The sequence below is a fragment of the Dermacentor variabilis genome, chromosome 1 (genome assembly GCF_050947875.1).
Source record: "Dermacentor variabilis isolate Ectoservices chromosome 1, ASM5094787v1, whole genome shotgun sequence".
In the NCBI taxonomy this organism is placed as follows: Eukaryota; Metazoa; Arthropoda; class Arachnida; order Ixodida; family Ixodidae; genus Dermacentor; species Dermacentor variabilis.
Genome location: NC_134568.1, coordinates 207,634,053 through 207,658,228, shown reverse-complemented (window position 1 = coordinate 207,658,228; position 24,176 = coordinate 207,634,053). Strand labels below are relative to the sequence as shown.

Below are 24,176 nucleotides of genomic sequence, written 5' to 3'. Positions count from 1 at the left end.
GTTGCTCGCATGTTGCTCGCATGTTGCTCGCTGGCTCCTCATTCAGCGCACTTTTGCAAACAACTTAATCGCTCGCGCTGGTCTTCATTGTTTGCATCGAAATCGTTCCTGGCCACGCAGTTTCTCACCACCGAAACGGAAGATGGCTGATCCGCCTGCTGATTCTCGGCAATGCACGACATTGCCGGTGAAAAGAAAGCGCATGGCTGTAGATTTGGAAACTAAGTGCTTCTAACCGATGAGGCAATCGTCGTGAACGTGCTTGCATCAGATAGCGACGGCAGCGATGATGCGGTAGGGCAGACTGCCTCAACGTTGTCCTCACAGGAGGCCCCGGCAGATGATTCTGTCCCTCCGGGGCTTCGTTTTCGCGAGGAACCTTCCGTTGCACTACATGGAGCACCTGGATGCCTTGGAGAAAGATATCGGCAAGCTTTGCATAAAGCATGCAAGGCTGACGGACATAGGGTTCTCTCGTGCAAGCCAGTGAGAAGTACGTGGCGAGATGCTTGTGGCGATCTCGCCTCAGCGTTTTTTCTGGATTTCTTAAGCTGACAGGCTGCCGTGCCAGCCTTCAAGAAATATTTAAAAGGCCCCTTTTGGGGCCACCAATGCAATGCTTTGGCAACACTTGCATATCACTTGCCGCCCGTGATCCCTCTTTGCAGTTGTTATAGCAGTGCTATTCTTTAACGCCGACAGCCACGGCTTGTTACACGCAATTGGTGCACCCAGGAAGCAGTTAAACGAGTGAACACAATCAGCAGCCAGATGGAGGAAGGTGGTGGGGAGGGGCACTGGCCTCCCCGCCATTACAGTTTTCTCCACAACAGCTCTGCCATCCCCCTATTTTGATTTTTTCATGCAACCTGGTTATAACAATTATCGGTTATAACAATGGAATTTTCATGGCACCTGAATATTGTTATAAGTGGGTTTGACTGCAACAGGCCAAACAGCATCCCAGGTCGGCGGTTGATTTAGGACTTTTTTTAAAGTTAAAATACAGCGCATTCCACGCGCTAGAGCAACTTTTTGCACCCCTACCCAGCATCTCCCAGTATGCCCCGCCTGCCCAACATACATCCCAGCATTTAGCGCGCGACACTGGACCCATAATCCGGCATGGCACTGGACACTGGATTTTGGAATAGAGCAGCCCGTGGCAAAACAGCAAAAGTCCATTTTATATGCCCAACTTTGACAAAAATTGCCACTAATTTCGTCCACTGTAGCTGATAGTCCATTGTGTTGCGGTCCGTTAAAAGTAAACTTCGGTGCATTAATATAACAGGTAGAGCAAACTAAAGTTGAAATATGGTCCATTATATCTTAAAGTCTGTTGTACATGGGCCCTTCGTATCGAGCGTAGACTGTATTTGAAAGCAAATAAATTCAGTACAATATATTGTAGTATGTCCTTTAACGAGTTATTTGTCTTCATGTTTTTGCGTTTAACAACTTCATCATAAATATTTGAGATTTGTAAGCTTACCTTTTAGACAAGGGCGCTCTGTCAGAGATCACACGGAGAGCCTTGCGCTCAGCACTGGGTGCTGTAATTGGCGACGCTCTTTCTCTGGCCACTTTCATTTCCTTTGTGTTTGCATCATGCCTTCCTAGCTTATCATCTCTACTAACTTCTCTCGGAGGTTTGTCAGCTTTAACTGCCTTCTCATCCCTGCCAAGGGGCTTTTCCTTTTCATCTCGAGGAATGCGCTCACTCCTGGGCAATCTATCATCTTTAGGTTTCTCATCTCTTGAAACCTTCTCACCCTTCGCAGATTTCTCACTGTGACTAGGCTCTCCATCTTCCCTCGTTTCCTTATTTTCTGTCTTGTCATCACAGGGTGGCACTTCTTCACTAGTAGCTTCATCATCTACAACCTGGAGTTTGACTGGTGGCTCATCAGACGTCTCCTCAAGCTCTGCAACTGGTGACTCTCCAACAGATGCAGTGACATGCTCCTCTTCAAGCTCTTTGGGCTTGGACAGTGGCTCTTCAATATCAGGTATCAGGTCCTGCATATCAAAAACAAGATAAAAAGCTCACAATAATGTGCTTTTCCTAGCAAATCCCCAAATCTGCAACTAATGTGCACAGCTTAATATGTAGTCAAAACGTCACACAGCTATGCTGCTTATAGAATCTTAGAGCAGTTTTCAAGCCTGTAGGAGAGGGGGCCACCAGCTCCAATGTCGACACAGTCACCAACCAATAATTCCAACACCAATAATACAGCCAGCTTTGTGGCACCACCACTGGCCCCAAAGACAATGTATAAGAATGACCGAAATTACAGACACCTTACAGAGCACCGTTCAAAATTCAGACTCGGCCTGCATGGACATGTGCTAATTTCTTCACCAAGTTGAGCAGAAAATCAATATTTTGGTTCTGATACGTCGCCAGCATGGTCATCAGCTATATTGTCGGCCCATTACCATTGTCGAGGCGGGGGGGGGGGGGGCACGCACGCACCCAATGCATGGTACACAGGCGTTTTTTTGCATTTCACCCCCATCAATATCAGCATGGGATTTGACTGAGTGCAAGGAATGCTTCGACGAACTTCTTCTTTCCACCGATGAAGCCAACGAATAGCTGGCGATGTTCACCAAGTTCTGCGGGGCCCCATATACCCTTCTGAGAAGCTTTTCTAATATGTAGATGCCCTTGAAACTAGCGTATTTACACGATTGTAAGTCGACCCCTTTTTTAAAATTTGAAAGTCTGAAGTTGGGGGGTCGACTTACAATCGAAACCAAAACATGGCCCCGCCAAAAAAAAGCCATATTAACGAGAGCTACAACGTAGTTACAGTTTTATGTTTGCTCTATGGCCCTACCTGTATCTTTTCGCTATCCCGCGTGTTTGTTCGCTTTTCGGAAGGGTTTTTCAACATTTTTGAGAGTCTTACAGTGCATGCAACACTCATGGGGGGGTGTCGATAGGTGATAAAAGCGCCGCTGTTCCCATTTGCGGCGGCACCCTCAGAACGGCGGCGCTTGCGGGGAGTATCGGTAGTTCATGGAAGAGCAGACACCGCTCGCGGGTTTCTCTTTCTCTGTTTAAAAGCATTGGTTTGATTAACTTCTTGACGCGCTCCACTTCGGCTACTTCTACGCTTCCCCAGTCGTCATGAGTGCTGCAGGCCCACTAATCTTTCGGCACTCGTTCACAGCAGCGTTCAAGAGGGCTGCCATCCTTTACGCCGAAGAAACAAATCACTGCGCAGCGGGCCGCAATTTCGATGTTTCTAAACGGGTGGTGCGAGAGTGGCGACTGCAGCGAAGCGAAATTTTCACCCTGTGGCGGCAAGTGAGAAATTTCCCACGTGCCGAAGTCTAGACGCTTTCCGGAGCTGTAGGCTAAGCTTGCGGCGTACGTCGCTGAAATGCATGATCGGTCCCTGCCAGTGAAGTGCGACGTGGTCATGAAATAAGCCTGGACCTCCGCCTGAATTTTAAGGTTCTGCTCCGCCGTGAGCACAACGAGTGGCTGGCGGCAGAAGACTGCGAAATTACGCCAACCGGACCTGTCAAAAGAGCCTCCCTGACGGCTGCGTGTGGTTGGGTGCATTTGGCGTGGGCTGCTGTTCTGCACGATGACCTGGTGCGGTCGTTTGCAAATTTGAAATTTCGCTGGACCACGACGCGCTGTGGGACCGCAGCAACTATGACGATGGCAGCACTAGTGAAGACGAGTAGTCCAATGACCATGTTAGCTACTAATCAATTTTCGTTATCGAATGCGCTCTCGGGTTTATTTTGTTTTTTGTTTTTCCCGGTCTAGCGTTATGGGGGGGTCGACTTACGTTCGAGTCGACTTACAATCGTGTAAATACGGTACTTTTTCAATGTGGTTCAGTTAGAATGAGCTTTACAGTGGCAGCTTGGATAAGCTTGTCTCCTGCCTGCAAAAAATGACGACATGCTAGGCTGTACACATCACGTCCCCAACGTCACCAACCAGGTCACAAATTTTTTTTTGGTCACCCGTTTACATTTCTACGCGAAGGCACTCAACAAAGAGAGAGCGTCTTCCCGTGAAAAGAAGCAACTGAAGCTTAGGCGCGTCACTTAGCAGAGGCTGACAACGTTCTGCTTGAACTGCTTGTAAACTATTTAAACAAAATGTTTTTTTTTTGTTCTCGTGAAAAAAAAAAAAAGAGCACCAGCTCAGGTGTGTCATGTAGCAAAACATTATCGATTACTGAGAATGGTTTCGGATTCTAAGCCACTCTTCAAAAAACGAGTTGCTTGCGTAAGCAGTGAGCTGAAACTAAAATTTTTGCTTCCGAGTTACCACTGGGAATTTTCTTGCCTTACGTTCGATAACCAGATAAAGCAAGCTGCATTCTACTATCGACGCACACTCAATCGGATTGTTACCTCAGCACATTTTAATTCGTAAGGAGCTATGCTACTCTACATATAGTAATTTGCAGCCATGAACGAGCGAGCATAATATTGCGAAGCTCTTATTTGTTATTGCATTACACTCAATCGGATTGTTACCTCAGCACATTTTAATTCGTAAGGAGCTATGCTACTCTACATATAGTAATTTGCAGCCATGAACGAGCGAGCATAATATTGCGAAGCTCTTATTTGTTATTGCATTCCTGAAAGCGCGCGTGGATGATCACATTCCATGCAGGGCCCCTGCGCTGCGGCCGCTAGCCACCGTCCCGGCCGACATGCATGCGTCTGGCAGCGCCCCCTGACAGTTTCCTTCCAAAGCGCCACGCACAAGCCAATGCGTTCATCACACTTCCCAATTCTAGCCACTGCATTGAGGCGAACGATGGAGACTCTAGTGTTGCTAGCCGTGGACTGCGGTATTCGCCTGCTAGCTAAATGAGACTATGGCTACTAAGGCACCCAACAACCTCGTCAGTGTAATGAGCGGCGCTATGGTTAACAAAATAATGCCAACCAGGGTTTCCCTACTACTTTCTTAGTGCTATGCGCCATGAACTTCCAACAGGATTGGATTGGGTTGGATTTTTTGCCAATCTGGCCAGACGAAGTGCTGGATGCGGATAGAAACGGGGCTCAACTGCAATTTCCGGGATACTTTCCTGTCAACCGTTCAATCGGAAGAAATGGTCAAAATCTGGGATGCTTGGCAGGTATGCAGATGATACAGGGGTACATCTTACACCACAACCAAGATTCTTAAATACAAGCTCCTTTGCCTTTGCCTTTTCAACACCTTAGGGTGCCACAAGCTTGGATGCTTCAGTTTCTATTGCTATGTTATTCTTTACATGCACTGCCACAGTACAGCTGGCAGTGAGCATCAACAAAGATATACTTTGCTCTCAAGTGCTAAACATGCAAACATACCTTCAGTGCAGCAGTAGAAATGCTTACTGAAGGACCAAGAACAACATTTGTGGAGCCCCATCTGCGCTTCCGCTGTGGCCGCTCCTCCTTATCTTCAGAATCCTTTTTCAAGGCTGAAAATAAATGTACATGTCAAATGTACTGTTTCTTACTACCACCTTGCAAATCACACTTTTTCCACACAAAATTTTAAGACAAAAAACAAGGCAGCTTTGAAACAGCTTATCTACAGCTACAGCACATGTCTAGAAAATCGAATTCCTATTGGTGCCGGAAGTTTGGTCACAGGGTCTATGAAAAAGTTTAATTTCTAAAAAAGCTTGGGCCTACAGCCTGTAATGCAAAGCACCAACTTGGTGAATTCCAAGCTGTGCGGTGTAGCAGGAATTCATTTTTTTTTTTAGCGCCAACAATGCCTACTTGTAAATTGTGGCCTAGCACAAAGCACCAAGACCACACCAGTGGTAGTCCAGCCAGTTTAGGATTTGGAGCAATTTTCAGAGCTGGAAAAATGTCGTTCTGGAGAAGTTTTGGAGCATAAAAATTGGTCGTTTTGGAACACGGAGTAGTACAGCAATCATCTGTAACCATTTGGCGAAGCTTATTACTGTGCAATCAGTAAGTGCTCCTCAACAATGAAGCAAGACACAAAGCCAACAGCGACCAATTAAAGTTGCCTTCCTACGGACGGTATACCATGCACAATACGCAGCAAAAATTTTATTTGGGTAAGCAAGGAACTTAATTTTCCAAACAAATAAAATTTTGTAGGCTAACGAGAACAAAAATATGCACTAGGTGTAGGTCAGACAAGAAATTACAAATGATCTAGAACAGTTTGTGCCATCAGGCACAAGACAAAAAGTGAAGGCAAATGTCTTACGTGCCTTTCAAACGACAAATATGCTTTGGTGTGCTTTAACACACTAGACAAAATAATGTTAGAAGCTCAACAAGAGACTATGCGTCTATGAACGGCGCCCAGATGAGATGCCTTTGTAGTGTGCCGCTAAGAAGGTGATGGCGTTGGAGAACGTTCGTACCATCCTGTACAGTTGCTTTCATTGTAAGGCGGTTTATTGGCTTCCTGTGTGTCATGTGGCCTCTGCGAATACTACGTACAAGTCGAGTCGGCGTAAAACTAACTTCTGTCGCCAATACCTGATACACCTTTTGAAGCCCTACCGATTAGGCCTAACAGCCAAAGCAGTGTGCCATTACGAAACTTGGCTGCTGGCCGATGTGACCAGCAAGCTTTCCACAAGCCGTCGCAGAAAGCTTGCCGCCAATATGTTCGTATGTGTGGCTAACCGGCGATCGGTTCTGAGATTATACATGTTTTTGACAACCGTTGAAACTGGCAACTACTGCGATTGCACCCAGAAGTTTGCGGATTGACAGAATGTTCCGAACTGCATGTGCAAACTCTTGAATCTGTGTGCATGAACATGTGTATGTGATGCGATCTGCGTGCCTTCCAGTGGCTAATCAGTTCTATACCTTAGCACATAGGTGTCGCTTTCATCGCCATTCCCTTTGTCGGTGTAGGGTATAGGAATTGTTTCAATTCAAGTTGATGACCCAGATGACCATTGTACTAAGACAGGCATGCCTGTCTTGGTACAATGGTGGTTAGTGGGTTCAGCAATTTGACAACTGTGGTTTCAGCGTAGAAGCTCCGGAATTTTCTTTTGTCCCGAAAACAAATGAGCACCACGGTAAGGCTCTATGCAATGCATCGACCTCAGCCAAGTATTTCACCAAATATACGAAAAACAGAGTAGCAGATAATCGAGTTGAGAACTGAATTATTTGTATGTTCACAAATCGATTCATGCAGTTGAGTACAGTCAACGTCAAATTTTTCTGACTCCCTAGGGGCCGCAAAAACGTCTGGAAAACAAATGCATGCCTTTTAATGCCCTTAAGGGGGGCCAAAATAGAATTTGCAATTTTGGCACAGAAAGATCGACTGCACTATGAGGAACGAACCTGAAAAAGCGTGACTTCGAGCGTCCGCTCAAAGCAGTTCAAATGTCACGCCGAAGTGTGCCACGCGCCCTGACGTTTAAAAATGGCGGGCGAAGGCCAGTTTGTTTATCGTTGTCGTTCGCAGTTTTCTTCGTTACGGCATGCTTTTTTTTTTGCTTTTGTGTGTGTGTGTGTGGTAAGTAAATGATTTGTACTAAAAATCATATATTAATTAAAATAAAATGAGACATCCACCCAATCATAGCAATTGCCACAAAGGAATCCCATACAGGTTCCTTGAAAGGAAAGCATCGCAGTTGATGAAAAATTCGTCCTGGTCCGGGGCTGAAACCCGGGACCACCGCCTTTTTGGGGCAGCCGCTCTACCATTTGAGCTAACCAGGCGGCTAGCAGATGGCAGGGCGAAGTCGAATTTGTTAACAACTCGAAGCAAGAGTTTGACGTAATAATCCTTTGTAGAGAAGAACCACTACGTCAAACTCTTGCTTTTGCTTACGTGGTCGTGGTCACCTCCGTTTCGAGTTTCGAACTTATTACTTGCCCAGAAGATGGAACGATCGTCCAGCAAATGGAGCAGAAAGAGAACTTTCAAAGGTAGTCAGTTTTCTGAGCAAATGTATTCACGGACGAACACAGAACACCAATGAGTCGCTCAACCAACTCATCTGGTGCCGCGGCCCGAAGAAAACTTTGTCGGTGCTTACGCATTTAAGACAGCAACTAACAATACTGTAGCCTACTACAATGATGGTAATTCTGCACGAAAGCTGTTCTGGAGGCGCTTGGAATTGTTCCAGGACTGTTTTGTAATATTGTCATCGACAGGATGGGCAAAGAGCGTGCTGACAGGGCATGATGATGATGTGTGGTGTTTTATGGCGCAAGGGCCAGGTTTGGCCAAAGAGTGCCATGACAAGTGGTAATGTTGACGATTCATTGTGGATGACGTGCACAATGAATTTCTCATGGTAGATGTGATATGGCTGTAAAAGGGTCTAAAACCTGTAGCTGTAAGTGGCGTAGAATATATAGGTGCTAAAATAATGACGCTGACTAGGTAGTGATGTGGACTATGACAATGAGCTTTCGTTAAATCATGATGCAATAAAACATAACAGTGACACAAGAGTTTCAAGAGAGCCCTTAAATGCAGGGCTGTTAGTCGTGTGCTAAATGTTGCCTGGCCAAATGATTTTCAGGGTGTCGGTTTTGGCTAAAAAATCCAAGGCTGTTTGCAGATTAAAAAGCGGTTCATCGCTAAGAAAAAATGCAAGGTGAAGGGGTATATTCTCGCGATATGCAACAGGGAAATACTTTTTCCTCTCTGTTTCTATGGCAGGGTACTGAATAAGAACATGGATGACTGTGAGACTATTGCCGCACTTAATACAAGTTGGTCAAGAGATAAAGAGTGAGTACCGTATGTGTGGCCTATCCTTAACCCTTTGAAGGTTTTCGCCGTACATGTACGGCGGCGGTTTTCTGTCCCACAAGGTCTTTGCCGTACGGGTACGGTTCCGACCCTCCGTTTGAAATTTCGCTCCATAATGACGATGCGTGCTCACCGGGAGGTGCTGCCACCTCTTAGCACTTACAAGAAGCGTTTGAAATTGGTGCTACCTTCTTGGGGAGATAAACAGAGCTGATTGCTAGCTTCAGCGAGTCGCTCAAACTGCGGCAACGCCCCTTTGGTGGTTTCGGTTTCGCCGCGTGATCGCAACGGAGGCGCGCGAAGCGTCATTTTTTTTCTTTGTCGGCACTCTCTTGCAGGGCGGTGGAAGTTGATTTATATCTTGATTGGCGCTGCTCTTAGCTTGCTTATCAGCGCCGTTCGCGAGGTATTCTCGCTGTCAGTGGCAACGCGCTTTCGCGGTTTCGGTTCCGCCGCGTGATCACAACGGAGGCGCGCGAAACGTGGATTTTCTCTTTGTCAGCACGCTCTCGCAGGGGCGGCGGAAGTTGATTTCTATCTTGACTGGCACTGCTCTTAGCTTGTTTATCACCACCGCTCACGAGGTATTCTCGCTCTCCGCGGCAACGCGCTTACGTGAGAGGGCGCCTCAGACCTCTGCCCAAGGCAGCCACAACCAGAGATGTCATGTGTGCGCCAACACAACTCCTCGCTCCAAGAGTACAGACACGCATTTTAGGTGTGCAGACTGCGATAAGGCGCTGTGCGTAGACCTGTGTTTCAAGGAGTACCACGCTCGGAAATACTATTGAACATTTTGCAGTTCTGAGTGATGCCGACACCAAAATACTGTTCCTAATTATTTTTTACTATTTATTCCAGACTTTATACATTTTGGACATTCAAGATCAGCAATAAAGTAATTTGACCACCTGAGAAAGTTTTTTTCAAAATAATTCGACCTTCAAAGGGTTAATCGGCAGAGAAGTACTTCCTTGTACCGTGCTGTTTTTCCACTTATCCAGTTCCCCAGTTTTGGTTTTACAATGTGAAATTTATTCATTGCTTGTGTATCCCACTTGTCTTGCCAATGATTCCTCAATTTACGGCGCAGAAAAGGCTTTAGGTCTGTGGCAGGGATGGGTGTATTTCCATCTTTGTCGCTAAAACTCACTGAAGCAGTAATTTCGTCAGCAGCCACATTGCCTTCTATACCCCTGTGGCCAGGTACCCAGCATAAGACAATCACTTGGTTGCACATATTTGCAGAGCACAACAAGGTATATTCAACAAGGTTCATTCTATCAAGGTACACGGTAGCACAACAAGGTTCATTCAAAACTGAGTTCTTGTGTTCTCGTAGGCTAATTAGGGCTCTCATTACACTTAATGAGTCTGTGAAGACAATAGCCTTAGCGATATTTGTGAGCCGTATGTGTTAAACAGCCTTAAGTATAGCGTATGCTTCAGCTGTAAAGATACTGGTGTGTAGGTTTAGTGCTCCAGTTGTTAAAAATGAGGGTCCTAGAGCTGCGTAAGCAACACCAGCAGGAGACTTCAAAGCATCTGTATAAAATTCATCACAGGAGTACTTCTTAAGTTCCAGAAAATGCGAATATATGTGTGCCTCCGGGGCTCGTTTCGATATTTCTAAGGAAGATGTCACATTGGATAGTCTGCCACTCACAAGGCGGTGGAAGCCATGTAGGAGCCATTAGGACATTGTGTAAAAGAGGGACCCCTGTTTTTTCTGAGACTGCTTGCAACCGGAGAGACAGAGGAGGCCTAGTGGCTGGGCGATTACATAACAGCCTAGCAGTGGACAAGTCGCATATAGTAGAATGACAAGGATGTTTAATATCTGAGCTAACTTTCAGGGCGTAGGAGAAAGTTAAATATGTCCTTTGGTAGTACAATGACCATTTGTTTGATTGAACGTAGAGGCTTTGCACAGGGCTAGTCCTAAAGGCGCCTGTAGCAAGGCGAATACCTAAGTGGTGAATAGGATCTAGCACTTTCAAAGCGCTAGGTGCAGCAGAATTATAGACTATTGCTCCATGGTAAAGCCGTGTTAATATTAGACTTTTGTAAAGTTTTCAAAGGCACCGCCTGTCACTTCCCCAAGATGTGCATGACAAGCGCTTCAGCAGATTCATAGTCTTGAGGCATTTTGATTTTAGATACTTCAGGTGTGGTACAGAAAACAGCTTACTGTCTAAAAGGATCTCTAGAAATTTGTGTTCATGGCTCACAGATAGCCGTTCTCCATTTAGATCTATTGCGGGGTCCGCAAGTATGCCTCTCTTGTTAGAAAACAGGATGCATGTACTTTTTTGTGGGTTTAGCTTGAAACCGTTTTTGCCCGCCCACTTAGATAACTTATGCAAAGCTGTACTTGTCGCTCGCAGATACTTAGGTTACATGATTTGAAACCTATCTGGATGTCATCCACATATACAGAATAAAACAGTATGTGGTATGGCAGTCTGGATCGAGTTCATTTTGACAATAAAAAGAGTGCAGCTCAGCACACCACCTTGTGGAACACCAGCCTCTTGCGCAAATGGACGAGACAGAATGTTACCAACTCTAACACGAAAGTCAGGTTGTGTCGTATGCCTTTTCCATATCTAAAAATACTGACAGGAAAAACTGTTTGTGGACAAAGGCATCACAGATATTTGTCTCGATGCAGACAAGGTGATCTGTTGTGGATCTACCCTCCCTAAAACCGCACTGAAAGGGATTGAGTATCTTGCTGCTTTCAAGAAAACGAATGAGGCGACAGTTAACCATTTTCTCAAATAATTTGCATAGACAACTTGTCAGAGTTATAGGCCTATAACTGTTGGGTGAGGAAGGGTCCTTGCCCTCTTTAAGAATAGGGATTACGATTGCGTCTTTCCAGACAGAAGGAATGTAGCCAGCAGAGAACATGGAATTGAAGAGCGACAGTAGTGTTTTTTGGTTTTCAGGGTGTAAGTGTCTGATCATCTCATACATTATTCTGTCACTTCTTGGAGCGGACTTGTTGCAACAGTTCAGTGAGGCCTGGAACTCAGCCATTCCAAATGGACAATTGTATACTTCATTGGATGTGCTTTTCCGACCCAAATGCAGCTGTTCTGCTAGTCGCTGGTATTTTAGGAATGTATTCTGTGTAATGAGATGTACTGGAAATGTGCTCGAAATGTGCTCCTAAACAATCAGCTTGGTTCTCAAGAGTGTCTGCTTGTGTGTTTACTAATGGTAGAGGACGAGTTTCGCGGCCTTTTAATTTGTTTACCCTGTTCCAGGCCAGCTATCCCTTTTGGCACGGCGGCGCGTTCTTCTGCCTTCTGATTTTATTTTCTTAAAGCTGATAAGGTTTTCGATACTTGGAGAGTCACGGAGCTGATTCCAAGCCTTATTCTGTTTCTTTTGTGCTTTCTTTCGTGCTGGAACACGTCGATTATTAGGCGGTGCATTTGTTTGCGGGATACATATTGATGCTACGTCAACACTAAGCGCACGAATATCATCACAGGTCATATATGTCAGCTCTCTGTATCGCTGCCAGTTCGCTGAGTCAGCTTTCCACTGGGGTACATGTGGATAACATTCGTCCAGTTTCCTTAATTTTAAAACAATCGGGAAATGATCACTCCCGTATGTACTTTCCACTCCAAGTACGGCACGACTGTACTTGAAACAATGGATAAATCTATAGATGAAAATGTCTTGTTCGCAACGCTGTAAAAAGTTGGCTCCTCCTTATTTAGCAAGCATGCACCTGTACTGAAGAGGAAGTTTTCAATCAGACGCCCTCTGGCATCACACCGAGAGTCACCCCACAAGGTATGATGAGCATTTAAGTCTCCAATGACAATGTATGGTTCCGGGAGTTGCGCAATAAAGCTTTCAAATTCAGTTTTGGAGAGTTGACAGTTGGGGGGAATGTATAAAGATGCAATTGTCAGCAGCTTACTAAAAAGCACTGCTCTGACTGCAACTGCCTCTAGGGGCGTTTTAAGCTGTAACTGCCGACAAGCAACACTCTTATCGACTATTATTGCCCTACCAACCGACGAGGCAAGGGCCTCGTTGCGGTCTTTTCGGAAAATAGCATACTGCCGGAGAAAGTTTGTTTGTGAAGGTTTAAGATGTGTTTCTTGGACACACAGCACCTTTGGAGTGTACCTATGTAAAAGTTCCTTAATGTCATCTAGGTTGTGGAGTAAACCCCTTACATTCCACTGTGATATCTGTGTGTCCATATTATATATGTTTTGAGCTGTGTGCCTAAGAGATATAGATTAGATTAGCTGATGAGGCCTTTCCAGGCCCCGTGATACGGAGTTTTTCTTTCTTCCCGGTGCGTTTGAGAGAGCTGCGCCGTTGTTTGGGCATCTGAGATGCCGGAGTTGTATTTGTTGTGTCCATCACCTCGTCTTGTTACTTACTTGAACTAGTACAAAACTCTACTCGTCTCATTATTTCTAATGATAACCGCACTGCAAATATAACCTCAATGCAAACTAACCTAGCACTTGGTCCACGAAGTCACCCGTCATGCCATTTCATAAAAGTTCCCATCACACCACACTTCACCAACTTCACACTGCGGCCTCAGTACATTTCAAACCGCGTTGATCGTCGCAGTAAGGTAGGAATTGACTCATGTTAGACAGTCTTCCTTTTAATCTTTCATCCCTCGTACACTTCAGGAATGGAACCACCTTCTCTCAAGTATCGTAGCCATCACCGATGAACTCTTTTGCTAAACATTAGCTAACATCCTATAATCAGGAGAATAGAGTAAAACCTCGTTAAACCATGCACGCTTAAACAGTAGTTTCGTTTTAAAAGTAGTAAAGTCAAATCCCCGACTCACTGGCCATTGAACATAATGTGTTTTATATCCGCATAAACCGTACTAGCTTATTGCGTACGTGTCGGTTAACACGTAGTGTTTTCACTTTTCGTCGCACAAACACGGCGGTGCGTCGTCTCCATCGGGCGGCTCGGCAGAACAACAAGCCTCAGAGATCAGGACCACGGATCAGAACGGCCTCCAAGCACCCTGTGCTTTTGCGCTTTGCGCTTTCTTGCGCAAAAGCACAGGGCGCTTCATCCATGCTTTCTTGTGGAAAGCATATCAGACCAGGAGGCCTTTTGCGTTCTTGAAGCAGAGTGGGTGATCTGCTCTTGCCGGTGAACAAACGGCTGCAGTTTACACGAGCCACCAATATGCACAGCTAGCAAAACTGAGAGCCCTGCTAATTTTTCCTTCATGTACCGCCCTCCAGATTCAATCTCTTGTTTGACAGCATCTGCCAAAACAGTGCCCTTTCAGATTTGTCAGCATTAACTAACAACACGAGAAAGCGATTGAGTCTGTTAGGAGGAGCACACTTGCAGGGGCGCAGCGCAGCGTTCGATAAATCACATGTGGCAGTGAACTGAATTTCGATGTATTCGTAGCACATCGCTATACTTTTGCATGTGATTTTCAACGAGATTTTACAACTTATAGACAATACAGTCGAACCCAGATTTATCGAATCTGAAGGGGATCACAAAAAAGTTCGATATGTATCTAATTCGATGTGTAAAATAAAAAACTATGCAAAAATTTTCAAGGGGGTTTTCCAGAAGCATAAAACTGAATACAAAAGTGACATCCAGAGCGTGTGGAAAAGCTAAATCACACACAGCATGCCAATTTCTCAGTGAACTGTACAATTCACTACACATATTATTAGACACTGCAAGCATTATTTCAAGATGGCTTTAAGCCACCCCCACATACAGAGTGCATTTATCAGTTCACAATCTCTCACAAGTGCAGATAGAAGCTATCTATAAATGGGCATTAAAGGGATACCAAAGGGAAGCATTATGTCACTTTTAGATTGGTAGATGCTGGCTGAGCTTCCACTTCAGATTGATCATGTACGAAACTGGTAAATAATGCTTGCAAACATGGCATTAACTTGCTTGTTCCAGAGGTTTAAATATGATGATCTATTGCTACTAAATACACTTTAGATCCCACTTAGTTTTAGCAGTTAATTTATGAGCAAAAAAAAAGAAAAAAAAGAAAAAAGAAGATTGTAGTACATGTTTGTGTTGACGGCAACATGTTCAAACTGGCACGCATGATGAGGAGCTTGCAGCAACAGACAGGTCAGCTACCCAAGAGTGAGAACTGACCACGTTTAATTGCTCACCAGTAATCCTTTTGTGATCCACAGCTTCGCACAGCTATGAAAAACCAGGATTTTGGATACAGGGGAAGGATTAACCAAAATCCATGGTTCGGAGATAATCAGGCTGTGCATGTTTTGCCACGGCAGCTAATGGTAGATACCACTAAATTCTGAAGCTTTTTTTGCCGCATTTTCATGCAATAATCAGGTCGGCACAGCAAAACCTTTCTGGCGCAGTTTGGCACAATTGGCACATGAGTGGAACCACTTATTGAAGAATAAACCATAGGTATTTACTGCACACAAAATGCTTCAAAATATATGTTGCTATAACGTCATCTGAAAGGGAGTTCCTTGTCTATATTCCTGAAATAAGTTGCTCAAAACATTCAAAATCTAGAATTCATAAAAAAAAGCTATGCACAACTTTGAAAGGGTTAAAATCATTTTGTATTTTGTGCAAGCCGATATAATGTACCAAGCATTTATAATAAAATGCTTATGACCATACAGGCTTATTCTACAGCTTTAACCTCTACAAAAGTATGCAAGCTTTAAGTTAACATTTAGAAGGATGCAAAGTTTCGCTATTGTACTTTGGTCTATACAAAAGAACAGGACAAAAACAAAGTCCTAAAGCATAGCTTGAGCCATGCACAGGCAGGGCTAAAAGTTTATTAGATTAGAGTTATTATTAGTATTAAGTTATTAGACAATTTTAGCTTGCAGCTATCGCAACACTACAGCGCTATGTTGGTCATGTACATGTGTATGCACATCACATATGAAATTTTGGCTGTGTGGCCAGGCTCAGGAAATATTTAGCTTTTTATTAAATCCCCCATCCTGTAATCTTTTAGGCCAGTCTGTACAATCTGAATAATGACAGTAACCATGGTTTAATTAACTCACCCGCAGTCGAAATCCTCCTGGTTTTAAACTTGGGTGGCGATGCCTCCGATGCTGCTGGCTGGCTCTCATCATCATCCTTTGAAGACAAAAACAATCTTAGGTCCAATAGTGGTGAAAACAGCTGGTTGACCCACCTTCATTTCTACATCCTCAGGAATGTGTTCTTTGGCTGGCCTCTCCTCTCTATGGAAACAATTCAACATGCATGTTGAACTTACATGTGCTAAAGTTTATAGCATGCAGCTAACACAAACCCACAAACGAATGCATGCACTGCAAAATGTCCAATACAAATATTTAAATGCCTACAAAAACCAAATAAGGAAATTGTTCATAGCTTACATTAACAGTGGCATACAACAGAACTGATAATCAAGAGTGAAAGGTTTAAATGACACCTGATAACTCCCACAAAAGACTACTAACTAGGCACACAGCCAGAACCTCCGTGGCTAAAACAGTTCACTGTATAAGTTGGTACAACTTGAGATAAAAGGGTCACTTAACAGAGACACGAAGATTACAACATAAAGACTGTGTGGCATTCACGTTTATTTGTGTGCAAATATTCAAAACTTTTGAATAACAAACCAAATAGTGTCCGATTCAATTCAATCTTCGTATTGAATCGTCTTTGAATGGAATACCGTCGAAACCCGCAATAACGAAATTGCTGGGGAAAGCGAAAAATTTCGTTAGCACGAGAATGAGACACAAAAGACCGAATTGGCTGGAAAAAAAAAAAAAACTATTGCCAGAAGTCAGTAAGCTTACTTTGCCGAGCCTTGCCTCACAGCCATTTGACAGCTCTGAATTCGCACTGCAAAAAGTGGTCCATTGCCACATCATCGCTGTGCTCGCCGAAAAGAAAAAAATTGTGTTGAAGGCGGTCAACACATTTCGCGGGTTTGTCATCTTCTCTTGATTTGGTTTTTGGTTGCCGTTGACGTAGTCAGTTTTGCATATGTTACTTATGATGGCCTCATCGGTCGTCTATTCGTGCACAATGTCTTCCTCAGTACGAATGAAGTTATCGATGCTCAGGCGAACTGGAACTCCGTTTGCCATGGCACAAAGTTCAGCCCATGCTTTGGCCAGCGATAGCGGCATTGCGCCGGCAGCACTATCATAGAGTGTGCCTTCGAGCAAATCTTCCTCTGGTGCCGCTGGATCAGCACATGGTGCCTGCCGAGTGGCAATGAAGCCCACATGTTTAAAACAATTTGCTATCACAACTGGATACGTCACAACTCATGCGGCAGCCACCATCTCAAGCGTCATAAACATGTCCACATTGGCGGGACGCTTGAGGTGTAGGTTCACCAGCAGACGCTGCTCTCTCTGTATACGCACTTGATGCTGCGAATGACACCTTGATCGAGCGGCTGCAGCACAAAAGTGCAGTTTGGCGGTTAAAAAAAAAAAAAAAGTTAAGTGCATGTTTCCAAGCTCCACATCATCAACATGATGGGAGTTGCAATTATCCAAAAAATAAAGGCAGACCAACCTCCCTGCCTTCTGCATGTTGGCATCGAAGGCCTCTAGGCCAGCCGCCAAATACCGTATATACTCGTGTAATGGCCGTAGGTACTCGTGTAGGCCGTAGGACCCCATGATTTAGGGTGAAAATCGGCAGTGTGGCCATTACAAGGAGAAAAAGATGCAACAATTTCTTTTTAACGTAAATATTTCTAGTGGTACTTGCCTTTATTGAACTACAGTACTTGCTTGCACTGGCTTGTGCTATTCTTGCCTATTCGCGTAGTGCATCACCTGCTTGTTGGAATGAATCATGATGCCCCACAGACCAGTGATGGCAGCATCTCGGAGGCAGCCGCTAAATCTTGGAGGCTGTGCTTTTGCTACCTGGAGGTGCTGAAAACTCAGCACGGCTGCTAAGTTTTGCCAGCGATTAAAAAAAATTATAATAAATAAATAAAGAAAAAAAAAGTAAGAAAGAAAAAAAAGATAGAGAAATAAAAGAAGAAAAAATTTTCAAAACTCTCGCACCCCACAACAGATAACACTGCCAACAGTCTCGAAAATCAAGGGTGCACGAGTAATTTTTAAATATATATATTTTGGAGATTTTTTCTACAGAGTTCTGGGTATGGCTTTTAAGCGGGTGCAGTCATTACACAAGTATATATGGTGTGGCCCCGGTCATCCATGACTTCAGGTTCGCGGTGTATTGTATGGGCAGCCTACGATTTTCCTTGAAGCAGCGGGGCCTCTTGCTTATGCCAATTACAAGCAGTGGCCATTTGGCTGTGCCGTCCATGTTAGCGAACAAAAAAATTGTTACACACCGCTTGCTGTGTTTTCCCCATGGCATTTCTGGCATTTTAAACATCCAAGGTCTTCGATGGAAGCATCTTGCAGAATAAGGCAGTCTCAGCAGCATTGTAAATGTTTGAGGACTTATACTGGTCCAGCACTTCTTTGTTGGTCAGCAGCCACGACGATGTTGCCACAGGGTCGATGGCTGCCCCCCCCCCCCGAGATGACTTCGGCCACTAGGTCATGGCAGGCTTTGAAACAGCTCAACCAGCCAAGGCTTGCTTTAAAATTATTGTGCCCGAGCATGCACACAAAGTCTAGTGCCTTCTCCTGAAGCACTCTGCCAGACAATGGCCATGCCTTTCACAAAACCACGCAAATGCCGCCTTGTCGACACCTGGGAACGCTGCAGCCATCACCGTTTTGCTTTTTGCACTCGTACCATTTCCAAGCGTGCCGAGAATGGAACCTTGTTTTTCGCAACTGTAGACTTTGAGGTGCATGCAATTACAAATTTGTCGGCAATCTCCATTTTGTTCCTGCCCTTTTTAACCTGGGCAATAACTGCCGTCTTATCCTGTAGAGTCATAAATTTCTCACTTTTTGGCTGGAGGCAGCATGTTAGCAGGCTGGCAAAGCAGATGGTTCGTTCACCACACACACAGTTGATGTGCCCTAGCAACAACCATACGCAGCGACCACGCTACACACACACACGGCCATGGGTGGCCGCACACAAAGCATAAAGTGTCATCGGGATTATCCGGGCATTCAAGTGTGGATGTCAATTTGGCTAGTCAGGGATTATGAGTCGGGATGCCATGTTCCACTCTGCATTAGCGCATGCTGTGATGGCACACAGGATTATAATAAAATATGCCCACTGCGAGGTTGCCTCCTGTTCTTGTCTTCTTTAAGTTAAATACTAATATTGCATTTCTGGTGCGGACACTCTGCAGTGACCCGTTGCGATCCCCATCGCTGTTGTGAGGTGCAACTGCTCCACTAATAGCTTCACTGCAGTTTTTTTTTTTTTTTGTCAACTATAATGGCGGCGGCCACGCAAGCGAGCTGTGGTGGTAGTTTATGCAATTTAAGGGCACAACGAATACGTTTGAGCAGTTTTTGGACACACTTACTGTAACATGAGTAGATTATTTGCAGACTGTCCTTTCAGAAAATTTCGCTAATGAGCGACCGCTGTAAAAATAGGTTTTGTTGTCGTGAGATACAAATGCATCGAATTCTATGGGCGTTCGCCGGAGATCTCAAAATACTTCGTTGCAGCGAGAATTTTGTTGCCATGGGATTTCGTTATCGTGGGTTTTGACTGTAGTCATTATTTGTAAATGTGATTATTTTCTTAATACTTTTCGAATATTTCAGTACGTCAACTGCGCCCAATTAAACAAAATTGGAACAAAGAAAAAGTACAGTATGTTTTCACCCCTGTGGGCACAGTATAGACATAAAACATGAGAACTTGTGCAGTGGAGCAGGCTACATCATTCAGGTAGTCAAACTTTACAGGTTATACTGTGATAATTCACATTCTATGAAAAGCCCAGTGCAACGCTTCATGACGCGCACTATGTAATGACAAACTTGACAACTTTAAGAATACTAGGATGTAAACATTGTTTTATAGAAAGTGTCATAACGGCTTCTCATTATTCAAAACCTATTCCATATTTTATTCGATTCTGGCACTATTTAATTTGTATTTGGTATCAAAAATGATTATTTGCACACCCCGGTTCACGTTTCTCTTTGTTAAGATGTGCATCCACATCTTGTGGCATTTGCTTTGGTTAACCCTTTCAGTACCAGTGGCACACTCGTACGTTCTCCCCTCTTTCCAGTCGGATGTGTGCAGCAAGTTGGTGAGCTCCGAGGTACGAGGGTGAATCAGAGTTTTCGGCCCCCTCCCTTTTTTTTAAGCTAAACTACAGCTGTAAATGCGCGGTCAACATGTTCCCAGCAGTGGACCTTTAGTGGACCGACCCGGCCTTATCTGCTGGTAGCTCCACGGCACGGCGCTGCTGTCAGTTGTTAAGATGGCGGTTGCGCTTCACACGTCCACAGCGTATGAGCAACGAAATGCAATTTGTTTTCTATTGAGCAAGGGACGAACACCCACTGAAATCCACAGGGAAATGCAGCCCATGCATGGGGAAAGGTGTCTTGATTGAGAAGTGTGAGGTGGTGGTGTTGTGAATTGGCAAAAGGCTGTGAAGACTTGCATGACAATAAGCAATCGGGGAGGCCGGGTGCGTTGCTGACTGACGACTTCTACCACAGGGGCATCTCAAATTTAGTGCTGTGATGGGACAAATGTATGAACCGGTGCGGGGACTATGTGGAAAAATAGTATGTACCTTAATTTGGCTAATATAGGGGCAAAGACTTTCTGATTCACACTCATAGTTCCCCGACCTGTTGCGTAGTTCTAGAAGCATATTTTCTCATCTCTGTGGGATTGCTCAGCCTGTGTTCTTGTTGGTGCACTGTGGAACACACATCCGCCCATCAGAAGGAAGGCTCCATGACTTTGTGCACTTCTACCTTGGCGATTCTTCATTCAAATATTTGCACAATAGCGCAAGTAACACTCTTTTCGAGCCCTGACACAGCAGTGCTATCAAGGAAGCATGTGCGTTAGAACGAAACTAGGTAGGAGATAGAAAACGAAAATAGGAATATGAGGATTATACCAAGAATGAATTTGCCTTTATCTGCGTGTCTTCTGAATAACAGCAAATAGTTTGTTTTATAATATTCGAGGAAAAAAAGAACGGCACTGAATGGGTTAAACTGCCTTAGCAAGATACTAAAGTGTTGACTAGCCTTTGCGACATCAGTGCTACTCTTACTTAATTTAGACTAGGTTATGAATAGGCAATATAGGCAAATGTACAGTCATTTCACAATTGCCAAAATGATTTCATATGGGGGAGAGGATCATCATCATCAACCTATCTGTATGTCCACTGCTGATGAACACCTCTCCCAGCGATCTCCAATTATCCCTGTCTTGTTCCAGCTGATTCCAACTTGTGCGAGCAATTTGCCAGTTTCATCATCCCACCAAGTTTTTGCCTTTCTCAACTGTGTTTCCTTTCCCTTGGCACCCATTCGGTAACTCTAATCGTCCACTGGTTATCTGCCCAATGCATTACATGACCTGCCCAGCTCCATTTTTCTCTCTTAATGACAATTACAATACCGGCTATCCCCATTTGCTTTCCAATCCACACCGCTCTTTCGGTCTCTTAGTGTTACGCCTAAAATTTCTCGTTCCGTCACTCGCACAGACCTGAACTTATCAAGCTTCTTTGTTTACCTCCAAGCTTCTGCCCCATATGTAAGCCCCAATAGGATGCAATGACTGTACATATTCCTTTTCAATGACAGTGGTAAGCTCCCAATCAGAATTTGGTAATGCCTGCTGTATGCATTCCAACCCATTTTTTATTCTTCTGCAAATTTCCTTCTCATGATCAGGGTCCCCTGTGAGTGACTGACCTAGACAGACATACTCCTGCACAAACTCTAGAAGCTGACTGACGATCACGAATTCTTGTTCCCTTGCCAGGCTATTGAACATTACCTCCATCTTTTGCATATTAATGTTCAACTCTGCTCTTACACTTTTTTGGTTAAGGCCTTCAATCATTTTGTTTCATTCATCACCAGTGTTGCTGCACAGGTCAATGTCATCGGCAAGCTGAAGGTCGTTGAGATATATGCCGATTATTCTCGCTCCTAAGCCTTCCCAGTCTAATAGCTTGAACACTTCTAAGCATGCAGTGAATAATATTGTGCCTCCTTGCCTGATCCCTTTTTGATAGGTAATTTTCTACTTTTCTTGTAGAGAAACAAGGTAACAAGGGGAGAGTACGACCGAGGAAATATGGCTTTCCAAGACTCACTGCGGTGGACGCTGGTCAGGCTCGGCAGTCTCCACTTCAGCTCGCTCCTCCTGGCTCTTGACACCCTCCTCTTGTGGCGGCTCACTGTTGGGGGGCGAACGGGGCTCTTCTGAGGGTTCCTGGCGTCGCCCTGGAGATGACACCAGCACCCCCTTGAGGCCCCTCCGGCCCACCAGTTCCTCCTCCGCGTCTGATGAATCTGATGACTCCGATGATGATGAGCTTGAACTACCCTTTGACGCCTTCTTACCCACAGGCTGCTCCTCCTCTTCATGCACAGGGCTCAGCACCTGGCCTTCCTCCAGTTGTGGGCTCCCTGGCGTGCTCTCAGGTTCGGTGGCGGCATCCGAATCTTCCTTGGGACTTCCCTCAGTGGCTGCCTTGCGGTTGCGTGATGAACGCCGCATCACCCGAGGCTCCTCTGGTGTCGCGCGGCGACCATTCCGCAGCCGCCGGTTTCCAGCCTCGCTGCCTTCCCCATCAGAAGATGCTTCTGACGACTCCTTGGCGGCACGAGCAGCCACCTGCTTGCGCACCCCTCGACCTCGTAGGCGCGCCATTTCGTGCTCTTCACTTTCAGAACAGCTGGTGCCCCCACTACTATCACTTGGGTCACCACGATCTAGAACATTTCTCTCTGTCTCCCGCTGAAATGCAATGTTTAGAAAATACTTGCAGCTAGAAACATAACCACGGAGAGCATTCACTAGCACCTAGTAAGAAGAAATGGGATGAAACAGCAAAAATAAAATATGGCAATTTATTCTTAATACAATTAATTTTATTTCTTATAGCACCTCAACCACGCCTTGAGCTTGGTGAATAAACAGATTTATAAGTAGAGCATGAACCTGCCAACATTTCAGCCAAGTTTTCTAGTTACTCAGTTGTGGAGCTAACAAGTGTAATGTTGAGAGTTTGCCTTATTTTCACAGAGGGCTTTTCCACATCATTTTCTGGAGCTGCTGGCTGGCTGCCAGCTGACATCAAGCGAAATCATTGTTTGATACCAGCCAATGGGATATCACTGGGATTGATGCCTGCACAAAATCTGCACAGCAGTATAGAAAATCCCATTAAATGTGCTCTTTCATACCACTATTGCCTATAATACTTGACAAAACAAATCAAGTAAAAACAATACTCTTACACTGTTAAAATTGCGAACTTCTCCGAGACAGGTACTACCACAGGCTTAGCCACTACAAGCATGTAGACAAAACTTCCCCTGAGCTCCTTGTCAGTATCATCTCCATCACATCCTGCCATCCCAAGCCAGCACACACACGTGCACCCATAGAGATGTGCTAGCCGCCCAAGTCAAAACGCACAGAACTGGCTAAGGGTTGTAGGTGTGACGTTAGATTCATGGCATAGCCTAATTCAGCAAGAATTCTTGCAACTAGAGGGAATCTTTTTCCAAACATTGCACTTAGTGCCACTCGCAATGACTGGCAGAAGAAGCTACCACCAGTGTGTCACAGAAAGCAACAAATATGTTGTAGTTAGGCATCAAGCACAACAGACTGGGCATTGCCACCAGTGCCAGCTCTGCCAGAAGGGAACAGAGAATGCAAATTTGCACTAGATATACTTTTTTTTTTAGCTGCGCCAATTTTTTAAAAGATTGCCTGTGGCAGACAGTACAATTCTAACCCTTGATCTCAATTACTCGATTAGCCGGCCATCACTTCAAGAAACCAAAATGTTCAATTGAATAATTAACGTAATTACACTAATTAACCATTTGAAAAATTAATTTACGCCAAATATTTCCATTTACAAATTATAGCCGCTGAGTTTGCATGACATATCCCCTTGAAACAAATTCTTTGGACAGCACCAGTTCCGAAATTAATTTTTAGTGTCCAACGAAATGTATTGTGTTCTAGCTACCTCTGTGCTTCAATGCATAAAAAGCGGTTTCTTAAAAAAGTAAATGGAACATTTTGTCGGACACCTTGAAAATTAATCTCTCTGAAATGGTGCTGTCCAGAGAATTCATTCTAAGTGGATACGCCTCGTGAACTCACCTACTATAATTCATACATTTAAATATGTGTGGCAGAGTGATTCATTAACATGTTACTTAGCATACTTTTG

The 24,176-nt window shown here is 44.6% G+C and overlaps 1 protein-coding gene across 4 annotated transcripts in view; it reads right to left on the bottom strand.

Moving 5' to 3' along the window:
- Positions 1–24,176, bottom strand: part of LOC142591543 (uncharacterized) — a 124,473-nt gene that overhangs the window by 42,275 nt on the left and 58,022 nt on the right. For 3 of the 4 annotated variants that reach the window (XR_012830457.1, XR_012830456.1, XM_075703864.1), the window contains exons 6-10: positions 22,074–22,720; positions 15,996–16,044; positions 15,862–15,937; positions 5,356–5,468; positions 1,496–2,022 (exon numbers count right to left, since the gene is read on the bottom strand). Coding sequence is in view for 2 of the 4 variants with exons in the window: in XM_075703864.1 (XP_075559979.1) it covers positions 1,496–2,022; positions 5,356–5,468; positions 15,862–15,937; positions 15,996–16,044; positions 22,074–22,720 (1,412 nt within the window). In the remaining 2 variants the exon portion in view is untranslated. The remainder of the gene's footprint in view (positions 1–1,495; positions 2,023–5,355; positions 5,469–15,861; positions 15,938–15,995; positions 16,045–22,073; positions 22,721–24,176) is intronic. The other variant, XM_075703868.1, reaches the window with a different exon arrangement.